The 12,886-nt window shown below is 44.9% G+C and overlaps 1 protein-coding gene across 4 annotated transcripts in view; it reads left to right on the forward strand.

Annotated features, from left to right (window-relative positions):
• Positions 1-12,886, forward strand: part of DIP2C (disco interacting protein 2 homolog C) — a 225,894-nt gene that overhangs the window by 195,544 nt on the left and 17,464 nt on the right. For all 4 annotated transcript variants that reach the window (XM_054171424.1, XM_054171425.1, XM_054171426.1 and 1 more), the window contains 3 exons: positions 1,811-1,922; positions 2,039-2,148; positions 4,817-4,947. In XM_054171424.1, coding sequence (XP_054027399.1) covers positions 1,811-1,922; positions 2,039-2,148; positions 4,817-4,947 — 353 coding nt within the window. The remainder of the gene's footprint in view (positions 1-1,810; positions 1,923-2,038; positions 2,149-4,816; positions 4,948-12,886) is intronic.

The raw sequence follows: 12,886 nt of genomic DNA on the forward strand, positions 1-12,886 counted from the left end.
AGTGAATGGTGCAGTGTGGTGAAGAGCTGTGTTCCTTTCAAAGGTCCAGGACTTCAGTGGTAAAATGTATTCTACAGATGGTCGCTGATTTCCTTAGGCTGAACACTGGAACACTCAACAGGCTGGACAGATGGGCAGAGTCCAACGGCATGAGATTGAACACATCCAAGTGCTGGGTTCTGCACATTGGCCACAACAACCCCATGCAGAGCTACAGGCTGGGGTCAGAGTGGCTGGAGAGCAGTCAGGTGGAAAGGGACCTGGGGGTGCTGGTCGATGGTAGGCTGAACATGAGCCTGCAGTGTGCCCAGGCAGCCAGGAGGGCCAATGGCATCCTGGCCTGCATCAGGAACAGTGTGGCCAGCAGGAGCAAGGAGGTCATTCTGCCCCTGTACACTGCACTGCTGAGGCCGCACCTCGAGTACTGTGTCCAGTTCTGGGCCCCTCAGTTTAGGAAGGATGTTGACTTGCTGGAGCGTGTCCAGAGAAGGGCAACAAGGTTGGTAAGGGGCTTGGAACACAAGCCCTATGAGGAGAGGCTGAGGGAGCTGGGGTTGCTTAGCCTGGAGAGGAGGAGACTCAGGGGTGACCTTATTGCTCTCTACAACTACCTTAAGGGAGGTTGTAGACAGGCGGACGTTGGCCTCTTCTCCCAGGCAACCAGCACCAGAACAAGAGGACACAGTCTCAGGCTGCATCAGGGGAGGTTTAGGCTGGAGGTTAGGAGGAAGTTTTACACAGAGAGAGTGATTGCCCATTGGAATGGGCTGCCCTAAGTGGAGGTGGTGGGGTTGCTGTCGCTGGGGGTGTTCAGGGCGAGGCTTGACAGGATGCTTGGTTGCATGGTTTAGTTGATTAGGTGGTGTTGGATGATAGGTTGGACACAATGATCTTGAAGGTCTCTTCCAAACTGGTCTGGTCTGGTCAATTCTATTCTATTCTATTCTATTAAATGAAATGAAATTAAATGTTTCAGATTCTTTAAAGAAAAAGATTCTCCTAGCAATATGAGCACAGATTCTCAAAGTTCAGGAAAAGAAGAAAGATGCTGTTCTGTCAGTTTCTCCTCTGTACTATCTTCAGTGATTAACAGTGCTCACATTTGTGTTTGGCAGAATATTTCCTTAAATAATTGATGTTCATAATTGGTAAGAAACATTCTTGTAGTTTCTACTCATGAAATTTCAAAACCAGGAAATTTTAAAGAATGCTTTCAGTATGTCACCTGGAATGCAGAGCAGTAAGTTCACCATTTCCTTTCTTAGTGCAGCTTGTACAATTTCTGGTCCAGAGCTACTTTTGCTAGTACCAGAAGAGGTCCCCATGGTTTATTACTGACACAGGAAGTGGAAATGTGTGACTAACATAAAACTGACTTAAGATAGTAAATTTATTCATATAAATGTCAGTTCAGGTTTTGGGCAGTAGGGAAACATTATTTGTAAACCAAGATCTATTACCATCACAGGGGAGATGCTTTGGTCACTATACTGTACTGGCAATCTGGGTTGATAACTGGTGCATTGTGTTGGAAAAGTCACTTTCTCACTCTTAAGGTGCCTTTGGTTTCATTACACCACTCTAATACAAGTGCAGTTTTCAAGTAATTTGCAAGTCCCACGTGGCTTTGTGTGCTTTGTGAGCTGCATTTTTGTGCATCTTTCCAACTCCTGACTGGAAAACCCAATAAAGCCTGGAAAGCCTAATAAAGCCGTGTCCTGTTGTGGCATAAAGTAAATCCCAGTCCTGCTGGTTTTCATGGAGAATCAATCAGTATCCCATTATGTTATTACTTCTTTCTCAATCCCAGGTGAGCCGCTCTGCCTGCTTGATGACTACACAGTTAATATGTAAGCTGCTGCGGTCACGAGAGGCAGCAGCAGCAGTGGACATCAGAACGTGGCCTCCCGTCCTGGATACAGGTGAGCACTGAGGCTAAGAGGACTCTGTTGTCGTTGGTCAGTGCCTTTGTCAGGCACTCTGAGTACTGTGTGCCCTGGCAGTAACCCACCACGTTGTCCTTCTCTCTTCTCCCCAGATGATTTGCCAAAGAAGCGGCCTGCCCAGATCTACAAACCTTCTAACCCTGACACGCTTGCCTACCTTGACTTCAGCGTCTCCACAACTGGCATGCTGGCAGGGGTGAAGGTAGGGGCTGGGCACAGCGGCATTCCTGCAGTCCTGCGTGGCTGGCAGGGGTGCACTGCTCCTTATCTATGACTCCTCTGCATTTTTTGTACAAAACACTGAATTGCTTCCTGCCTTGCAGAGATTATTTGATTCCCTTCACATTAAATTAGTTCTTCTGTGCTCACTGCAATACTGTGCGGTGAGTTCATCCCCTCTCCTGCTTCTCCAACTGAAAACTTCTTTCCAGTACCACGTGGGTAGCCCACTGGCGTGTCTGCCTGCAGCATTCTTCAACTGATGGATCTCTCTTTTCCATTTTATGAAGGAAATGAGACTCAGTTATCCTCTTGCTTCTTGTTCAGTGCCCATTCACTGTTTCCTCCTCGTTGTGACTGGCCATTGGTTTTCAATATTCTCCTCTTCATGCAGTTAAGGGAACTGTTGATATCTCTGTTATATTCACCTTGTACAATGCAAGAGTAAGTAGCAAGAAATGCATTGAAAGATTTGTTTGATAAGCTCGGGCATCTTGAGCTCTTTAAATCTCTGTTCTGCTATTTTCTCCAGCCCTTCAGCCACAATCCATCAAAACTGTTTGACCTAGCTGCTAACTTATGCATTATTGCAGTGTTGGTTTCACCAACACACAGACAAAGGTAAAATCACTCTCCTATTCCTACCTGCGATTTCCTTACTCCTCCATGTTGCATATCCAGGGATTATGGATACTTCATCAGCCTTTGCTGGTGTATCACACTCCTCACCTTTATTTTATTCCTTTGACATCACCCATCCATTTGCAGAAGCTGTTGACATGCTTTATGAACAAAGAAAGCATCATTTTGCCAGTTTTCAGATGGACAAGTTGAAGCATAAAGCAGTGTGGTGGCCAGCCCAAGGTTGACTGATGGTTAAATGTCTCTGCTGGCTGATGGTCACATATTGGATACTCCTGGAAGATTTGTTCCATCATTAACTTTAAATGCCTGCAGACGGAGACCAGTCCTTGGGCTCCCCAATAATCAATGAGAGAAGCAGGGACTTTAGGGTGTAATTCATCTGACTCACCAGAAACGTCTGGTTTGGAATGGCTGAGTGTAATGTAAGGCTGCTTCTCTTCTAAAGCAAACCTTAAGGATTTTTTTCAGATGCAGTCATCCATATGAAATCAGGTCTGAATTCCACCTTGTCAGGCTTGGGGAAATGACTGCTAACTGTGCAAAATCAGGATTTAGAAAGCTTCAAAGATAACCAAAGGCACAGTAAGTCAGCAGACCTGTTTCTAATGCAGCTAAAGGGAAATCTGGAGAAGTCTGTCAAGGAATTCTTGATTAGCTTCTGATATCTAGGTCACCAAGGCTCAAAATCACTGACTCAGCAGGTTTATGTAAACAGTTACCATCTGCTAGATCATCACCAGTGGTTAATTACTTATAAAAGGATGTTAAGAGGGCCAAGGCTTGTATTTATAACACAGTGGCATTGAATGAAAAAGAGATAACTAAAAACCTTTTGTGGCTTCTGAAAGGCTGATAAATGTTATGTAATCACTTTGGAAGTGGTTTAAACTTTTCCAATAGCTTGCACCCAGCACGGTGTAAACTTCACTGAAGAACATGAGTTCTGGACATGTAGAGCTCAGTTTAATCCTGTGTGAAAAAGTGATCTTGATTCAGCTGGAGTAGAAGGTATCTGCAACCTGCAAATGATCACCACGTGGAGACCTGTTCTCAGCTGTTCCTTTTGCATCACTTGGAACATGTCCAGCCCCTGTTATGGCTCTCGTTGGCAATGGAGGAAAAAAAATCACTTCTGGAGCTTTATTCCCCTGTTTACCTCAAGACCAATTTAATTTTACCTTCCGACTGCCTGTTCCATTCCATTGACTGTAAGAGTATGTAAGGCAACTAGCTCGGAACGTGGCAGAGATCAAAAGTGAGATGAGTGCAATCCTGTCCAGGCAGTGTTGCCAACATGGTTATCTTGGTGTTAATAGAGAGGACAAAAATGAAAAGATGCAGTTCTGTTCCCACTGTAGTTAGAACTTGTAAACAAGGATTTGTGAGTGTGGGAAACGCCTCAGCACTAGAAAAAAAAATCAGAATAATTTCCTTCAGGTTTTGTGTCCTTGCATTCTGCTTGTATTACCTTTGAGAGCTTTCTTACCAAGCTTTTAAGAGCCTGTGACTCCATTAGGAGATGGGTAACATGATACATTACAGAATCCTTACTACCTTTATTGGGGATCTTTATCACTGAATGATTAGGTCCTTAGAACCCTTTTGTGCATTTATTCATTGTATTATGAAAGATGTACTTAGGAATATGTTACTGATGACGAAAATACTTAAGTCAGATGCTGCGGTCATTCATTTGTTCCTCTGGAAAGTTTAGCTGTTGTCATGAGCTGTGATACAGCTGGGAGCACATCTTTAACCTCTCACAGCTTTCTCCCTAGATCAGTTAAAACTTATTCATTCTATCTCCCCTCCTCTTTCACAGTCCCTCCTGAAGGGAAATTCTGCAGTCTTAGATATAAATGACATGCGTGTTTACACTAAGCACAAAGTCAACATTTATGTGCTTTCTTTATCCTGCAGCTGATTTAAGCACTTGGTGCAGTGTGGCAACGAGCCTTCCAAAGGATGCAATTAGTCACTGTAATTACTTTGCTCTTGTCTTCCAGATGTCTCATGCAGCCACTAGTGCCTTTTGTCGTTCTATTAAGCTGCAGTGTGAGCTTTATCCCTCCAGAGAAGTTGCTATCTGCCTGGACCCCTACTGTGGACTTGGGTTTGTCCTCTGGTGCCTCTGCAGGTGAGCTTTCTGTTGTGCTGCAGCAGCGCAACCCGGGTGATGGGAGCGATGACAGCATGGGAGGAGCAGGCAGTGCCTCTGGGACTGACACAGGCAATAGCAGAAAACTACATGGAGGGTGCTCTAGGAGAGGCATGGCTGAAGGTTTTAAACTGGGGAGTGCAGAGCACCAACACAGCTGCTCAGTGAGCTCCTGCTGTTTTTCCTGCTGTCTCTGCAGAGTATGACTGATTTTGTGTGATGAAGGCAGCACTCTACCACTACTGCCTTACAGAACCAGTTTCCTCTTTCTCATTCTGTAGTTGGAAAACATGAGTAGATATCAGGGACTTCCTCATTTGTGGAGCTTAGAGCTGTAATTTTTGCAGGGACATGGAAGTGTGTTTTCTTGCAGGATACTTCTAATGGCAGTAGCAAAGCCATCAGAAAAAAAGGTCGTGAAATACAATCTGCTTTCTCAGTTAATATGAAGGTTAGCAAGTTAACACTTCAGTCAGTCTGAGTGCTCCAGGGAAGTTACAGTTCAGCACTGAAAGCAGTGCCATTGATTTTTTTCCTTTCCTTTTTTTTCCTTTCTTTTTTTTTTAAAGTTAGCTAGGTTGCTGCAAAGGGAAGAGCTATGGAGTGTTAATGGAGCATATTTTTGTGAAGACATCTTAGAGTCAAAGTAGACTGACATCTTTGCTCCCTCCATAGGAAGATCTTTGGTGTTAGCAGTACTGCTGATTTTAGTCACTAAAATGAAGGAAAAACAGAGCAATAAAAGCTCTCTGGTTATACCTTTTACCAATTTACTAAATTCTGGAGGGAAGCAAGACTTGGTAACAGCTGCAACAGTTAGTTCTGAGCAAGCATTGTTTATTTAAAAATAGGCTATTGGCCTGGTTTGTTACCCTTTTAAAATACTTGGTACTAAGTGGGACAAAGATTAACAGTTTTCTCTTACTCATTCTTCATTAGTCTTTCTTGATTTAAACTGTACTCACCCTAATATTATTTCAGATTTTACATGCAGGTGAGATTTCTTGTTTTGCAGAATCTTATCTCCATGTCTCATATACCCAACACAGAAATAAAAATACTGAGACTGCAAAAGAATTCAGAAAAACCTTTCAGTAATGTTGAGATTTTAATTAAATCACTCCCAGTTAACTTTTTTAAAGTCAGTTGAATATTTCCTGTATAGATTTGGGTGTTCCAGCATGCCCTGGTGGCAACACTGCTAGGACTTCGCTGTGCTGGGGGCCAAGCCAAATCTGCCAGGGTGCATTCAGTGGGACCAGGGAAGGACTGCAGTGCACCATAGGAAAGTTCATCTCTGGGGGGTATTGTTATTGTGTGGGAAAATGTTCAGACATGGAGCAGCCAAGATTAACTGCAATACAATATCATGATAGGACCATAAAATACAGAGAAGTGTTGACCTGTCCAAACCCTAAGAAGTTTGTAGTGCTTGTGTCCAGAATACAGAATTTTTTTGCTTCTTCCAGAACCATATATTTGCAACAAATAAGCATTCACTGCCCTTAGATGCTTCCCAGTACTGATAGTATTCAGCCTTTTTGGAAGAAAAGGTTATGACTGGCAGCAGATTTTCAGGAGGAAGCAATCAAGGGTTATGCCCCTGTGTGGCTTAAAGAAGGAATAGGCAATTTCAGATCATTTTCAAGGAAGAGAAAGAAAAGCAGGCTGTTGAGGAAATAGATCATACCAGCAACACTCCAGTCTCTTGAGCTATAGTGTCAATCCCCTCTTTGCCTCTGATCTCCTTTTCCTATAAACCCAGAAAAACTGCAGGCTCCTTGAATTGTGGATGTCGTGTAGAGAAAGCTGATACCACACACAGCTCCATTTAATTCCACTTACAACCTTAATTTCCGTTTCATTGCTATTGTAGCAATGACTCCTGTTTGATGTGATAGGAAAAAATACATCCCTCAGATTGTTAGACATTTCTCTTCCTATCTTAAAAGTGTACAACTTCACATTTTATTTCTTGTAGTTTAGCATATCCAAATCCTCACCAGCATGTTTGCACTCACAGAGCAGAAGGCCAGTGATGTCCTGGGCTGCGTCAAACGAAGCGTGGGCGGCAGGTTGAGGGAGATGATTCTGCTGTTGTACTCTGCTCTGGTGAGACCTCACCTGGGGTACTGTGTGCAACTCTGGAGTCCTCAGCAGAAGAAGGGCGTTGGAGCAGGTCCAGAAGAGGGCCATAAAAATAATCAAAGAACTGAAACACCTCTCCTATGAAGAAAGGCTGAGAGAGTTAGGGTTGTTCAGCTTGGAGAAGAGAAAGCTCACAGGAAACCTTATTGCAGCCTTTCAAAACTTAGAAGGGGCTTCTAAGAAAGATGGGGACAGTCTAAGAGAGAAGGACCTGTTGTGACAGGACAAGGGATAGGGTTTTAAACTGAAAGAGCATAGATTTAGATTAGATATAAGCAAAAAGGCTTTTACAATTTATAGTGGATGCTTCAACCCTGGAAACATTCAAGACAAGATTGGATGGCACTCTGTGCAACCTGACCTAGCTGAATATATCCCTGCTCACTGCAGAGGGTCACAGCTAGATGACTTTTAAAAATCCCTTCCAACACCAAGCATTCTATGATGCTATGATTTTACAGCCCAGATTTCTACCTGAGAGGATCCTACGGTACCTTTGGGCTTGTCTGTCAGCACTCCCACTGAGTAAAGGCACATGGCAGTGAGGCAATCTTCCTTTTGATCTGCTAGGGGTTTTGGAGACTTGAACAAAGTCTGCATTGGAGGGGCCCAGCAGGAAGAGAAAGCAACCTCCTCTGCTGGGTGCAGTTTAAAGACAAAACTAAACTAGCCCAAAGGAGGCACTGAGTAAGGAAAGAGAGAAAACTAACCTTTTATCCCCGTTGTAGGTGCTTAGGCCTTGCGCTGGCCTGCTCCCCTGCGCTGCCCAGAATGCACCATTCTGGCAGGTCAGAGCTACTTAGGAAAGCTGCTGGAGCATGGAGCCAGCCCTTTGGTAAGTGTGGAACATATTGCATAGTTTTGCAAAGTTTTTATTTTAAAATATTTATTATTTTATGGCCTAAAGGGTATAAAATAATAAAGACAAGAAACCTTGCAAAGCAGAGCAATACATTTGTGAAAAATGGGATTTCCCACGTTCCCTCTGAAGTGGCAGCATGCTCCAGCAGGGTTTCCTTGGGCCCTTTGTCATTGAGCAGCACATCCTGGGTGTGGCAGGAGTCATCAGCCCCATCATGTGAGTTCACAGACTCCAAGCTTCCTAATTTTAACAGGCTTTTACTAATAACTCAATTAAAGAATACATTCTTTTCCTGGTTTTCTCTTTAATACTCTTAAAGAAGCCCAAAAGCCACATCAGAAGAAGATAATTCTGACCTGAGAAGTGAAGGATATGAACACAACCATCACTCGTGTGTTGCAAAGTGCATAACTGGGGCAGGAGGAATGCAGAGGTGTGCCTGCCCACATTGCCCTCTGCCCATCTCCCCTGGAACTTTAGCCAGTGGCAGTTTGTGGAAGAGGCAGTTGTTTGTGGAAGAGGCAGTTTGTGTGGTCCGTGGAGTCTAGAAGGTTCAAGTGCAGCTGGAAGTTCTGAGTCACCTTGATGTGGAAGTTCTGCAATGCATGGACAGACTCACTCTGCAGACCTGCCTGTAACACAGGGGAGTGTCAGAGGCAGGAAAGGTGGTGCTGAGGCAACATCTGCGTGGTGCCAAGTCTGAGTAATGACTTCCAAATACAATCTGGGCTTTAATGAACTGAGCCAGATCCTCTTAGCCTCTTGCCTGCCTTAGGATGCCTCTAATGCAGATGCCACCACCAGCAGAAGTGACAGTGCTGTCTGCACCCTCCAGGTAACCCCAGGCTGGGTGTTATTTGTCCAGGGCCAGCTCTCCTTTTACTCCAACATAGAAACTGGCCAGAGGTTTAAAGCTTACTCACCTGCTTTAAGTATTGGGGCGAGGAGCCTTTGAGTTGAAATGGCCCCTTGCGCACTCGCTGTTCCACCAGGTGTCTGATTTCCACTCCTGGTGCTGCCAGGTGATGTGTGTGTGCTCAGGAGCGGTCAACATCATGCTTCCTAATGGGAATGCATGTGTGTACAAGACTCAGCAGTACCTCCCTGCCTCCTGCTATGAAGTGAGAAACAGCTCATGTCACCTGAGAAGGACAGCAGAATTAAGGGCAGTGGCAGGGCAGTAGCCTGCCAGAATGCAATTGCAGGTTGCAGTTGTCATTTGTCAGCATTTATTACCCTGCTGAAATTTCTGGAACCATAATGATACCTCTGATTTTACTGTCAATCTGCCTCAGCAGGCATCTCCATATGCTGCCAGAAGAGCCTGCCAGGCAGTGGAACAGATGATCAGATGGTACTTTCATACCAAAACACATCCTGGTGTCTTTGACTGGAGTATCCTATCCTTGGGCAGCCCTTGCTTAGTGTAGGCTCTTCACTTCCTGCCAAAAGCCAAGGCTTCATCCACCACCTGAATATGTGGGTTTCCTCATCACTTCACAGTCCCCTAAAGGAAGGCAGCCTTAGAATAGAATAGAATAAACCAGGTTGGAAGAGACCTTCAAGATCATCGCATCCAACACCATCTAATCAACTAAACCATGGCACCAAGCACCCCATCAAGTCTCCTCCTAAACACCTCCAGTGATGGTGACTCCACCACCTCCCTGGACAGCACATTCCAATGGGCAATCACTCTGTGTAGAATTTCCTCCAAACATCCAGCCTAAACCTCCCCTGGCACAACTTGAGACTGTGTCCTCTTGTTCTGGTGCTTCTTACCTGGGAGAAGAGACCAGCCCCCACCTGGCTACAACCTCCCTTCAGGTAGTTGTAGAGAGCAATAAGGTCTCCCTTGAGCCTCCTCCAGGCTAAGCAACCCCAGCTCCCTCAGCCTCTCCTCATAGGGCTGTGCTCCAGACCCCTCACCAGCCTCATTGCCCTTCTCTGGACACATTGCAGCAAGTCAACATCCTTCCTAAACTGAGGGGTCCAGAACTGGACACAGGACTCAAGGTGTGGCCTAACCAGTGCTGTGTACAGGGGCAGAATGACCTCCCTGCTCCTGCTGGCCACACTGTTCCTGATGCAGGCCAGGATGCCATTGGCCTTCTGGGCCTCCTGGGCACACTGCAGGCTCATGTTCAGCCTACTGTCAACCAGTACCCCCAGGTCCCTCTCTGCCTGGCTGCTCTTCAGCCACTCTCACCCCAGCCTGTAGCACTGCATGGGGTTGTTGTGGCCAATGTGCAGAACCTGGCACTTGGATGTGTTCAATCTCATGCCGTTGGACTCTGCCCATCTGTCCAGCCTGTTGAGGTCCCTCCGCAGAGCTCTCCTAGCCTCTAACAGATCAACACCTGCCACATTCTGAAAGGTGATCTCCCACCTTAGTTACCACTGCATTTCACTCTGCCTCTGTACCTCAGAAGTCATTGTGACAGGATGATGTAGGGATGTTCTGTAGTCACTCTCCTTTTTTGCCTTCCTTTTTTGCCTACTCCGTCTTCTAAAAATGGTGGAGTCTGATGAACAGATGTCCAGGTCTATCAGATAGTCTCTGCAGTTCTGCACCCTGCTGCTCTGCTGTGTAATTCCTGAGGGGTTAGGAAACTCAGAAAAGGTACCAGCAACATCTCAATTTCGTTCTGTCTCTCCAGAGTGTTTGTTTTAGTCAGTCTGCTCATAGGAGTGTTTGTTTCCCTTAGTCTGGAGAAAATGTGCTTAGTCTGCACTCAAATTGTCAGGCTTTGCTGCATGGCTGTTGGTGGGAGGCTAAGTGCAAACACAGAGTATCTTTCTTACTTGTCCAGCACAAGTTGATCAAGAGAGGGAGACAGTTCACCCCCACTCATTAGTGTTGCTGAAGGGGCAAAAACTTTGTGATGTGAATTTGTATTGCCAAATTCCACTGTTTGGGACCATTTCCTGGTAAAATGCACTTGGAATCAATTTCCTGTGTTTCTGCTGCAAGCAATCAGCTCTCTCCTGTGGGCACTTCTCAGTGCAGGGATAAAGTCTGCACTTCTGATTTTGGCTTTATTTTAGTATGTTCTGCCCAGCTAAGTAAGTGGTACATAAGGTGGCTCAATGTGATTCTGAGTAATAATTCTCCCACATTTGGCCTCCTGGTAGTTTGTTCATCACTGGGCAGATTTTTTTCTCTCCTGATTCTGGTTCCATCAACCATAGGAGTTCAGGGACGGAAGGAAGGGCTTGATGCCAGATCTCTGTGTACTCTATTCGTACAGATTGGAGGACATCCCTGGTTCTTACTCAGGAGGTTAAAGCTTCCTGTTTATGAGAACTGTAGACAGATCACACACCTTGATTGTCTGTGGGGCCCTAACTTTAAATTTGCAAAGAGTTAAGACCTTTTGGTCTTCTCTGAAAAACTTAATGGGATTGGCTGAGAAAGAAAGAGTGGATTAATATTTACAGTAAAAAACTGTTCCTGCTCCCTGGCTGGGTTTGATCTGTCGCTTAAGCTCAGGGCATGCTCCTTTCAGGCTTGGGTGACTTGTCTGTGAAGCACATGCTCAGGGTTCAGTCACACTTTACACTGACTGCATACAAACAGCATGAAAGCAGAAAGCTTCATCTGACCATCCTGTGATGTAGTCATTGAGTCACCGTATTTGAGAACACTTTGCTGCCAGGCAAGTCACTGCTCATCAGTCACCAAGGGTGGTAGATATGTAGACAAAGTGGTCAAGGATGCAATTTTCATTGGATGGTAAATGGAATTCTTTGAACCCCAGCAAAGACCTAAACTATCTGGATTATTAACTGCCATTAAGGCTGGACTTGTGCAGCCCTTGTGGCTCCATGATACCAAGTAAAGCCATCCAGATCACACACACCTTGTTCTAAACTGGAAAGCTGTCATCAGGGTTTGGGGGGAGTAGGGACACTCACCTAGGAGAGAAGCTTTGTGAGCAGCCCATCTTCAAGAACTGCAAAGGTGTGTGTATCTTCTTCCCAAGGCAAATGTTACAGGGGTGCTCGTATGCATATTCCTAATCCCCTGCTCATAGTCCTGAAGAGAAAGTTCCATTTCACATCTTACCCTTGGCACTTGGGTTTGAAGGGGTTGGGTTTACCTTGCCAGCCTGGTGTGTCAGAGTTTCAAGTCCCACATTACTTTCTCTCGTGTGCATCATAAATCTCTGGTTCTCAGAACTTCTGATGTGGGAGGGTTATGCTGAGACCCTTCCAGTCCAAAATATCTACAACTCACGAATAAAGTGTGAGGGGACTGTAAAGTGATGGGAAATCTGCCTGGCTGAGATGGGTGAACAGCATAGGACCCACAGGAAAAGAAGACATCAAATTTGGAATACTTTTTCCCTTGGGGAGAATCTTAGGTACCAGGGAAATTAGCTCTGACATACTCAGTTCCTTCAGGGACTCTGATAGGTGTCTGTTCTTGATAGTTATGCTCACTGGGTATCTAATAAACAAGAAATGTCAAATATTTGGGGTTTAAAAGTTCATAAAATTTTCACAGAAGAAAGATACAAGGATTGTTAAATTTACTCCATTGAAAATAATTGCAAAGCTCTCACTTGCCTCAGCAGGAGAGAGGTTATTTCTATATTAGTAATCAAATCCTCTTTTAATCAAGGTATCTTAAAATGGTAATTACTCAATCTTAATTATTTGTCAGCAACACATGAGTTTGTTGATATTATGATAGCGTTTATTAGCACCATTAATAACCAAGCTGTGTTGCTGTCTTCAGTACAGTTCTAACAGCAAGGTCCATTTTGGATGAATTGGTGCTCTAGCAGCATGTTCTGTCTGCTTGCCTCGGGTTTCCTCATGGAGTCAAAAGCCAGAGTCAAAGCTGATGTAAAAGAGCTGTGCCTGTCCAGCACTGTGAAGCATGGCAGGGCTCACCCTGTG

The sequence above is a fragment of the Dryobates pubescens genome, chromosome 21 (genome assembly GCF_014839835.1).
Source record: "Dryobates pubescens isolate bDryPub1 chromosome 21, bDryPub1.pri, whole genome shotgun sequence".
NCBI lineage: Eukaryota > Metazoa > Chordata > Aves > Piciformes > Picidae > Dryobates > Dryobates pubescens.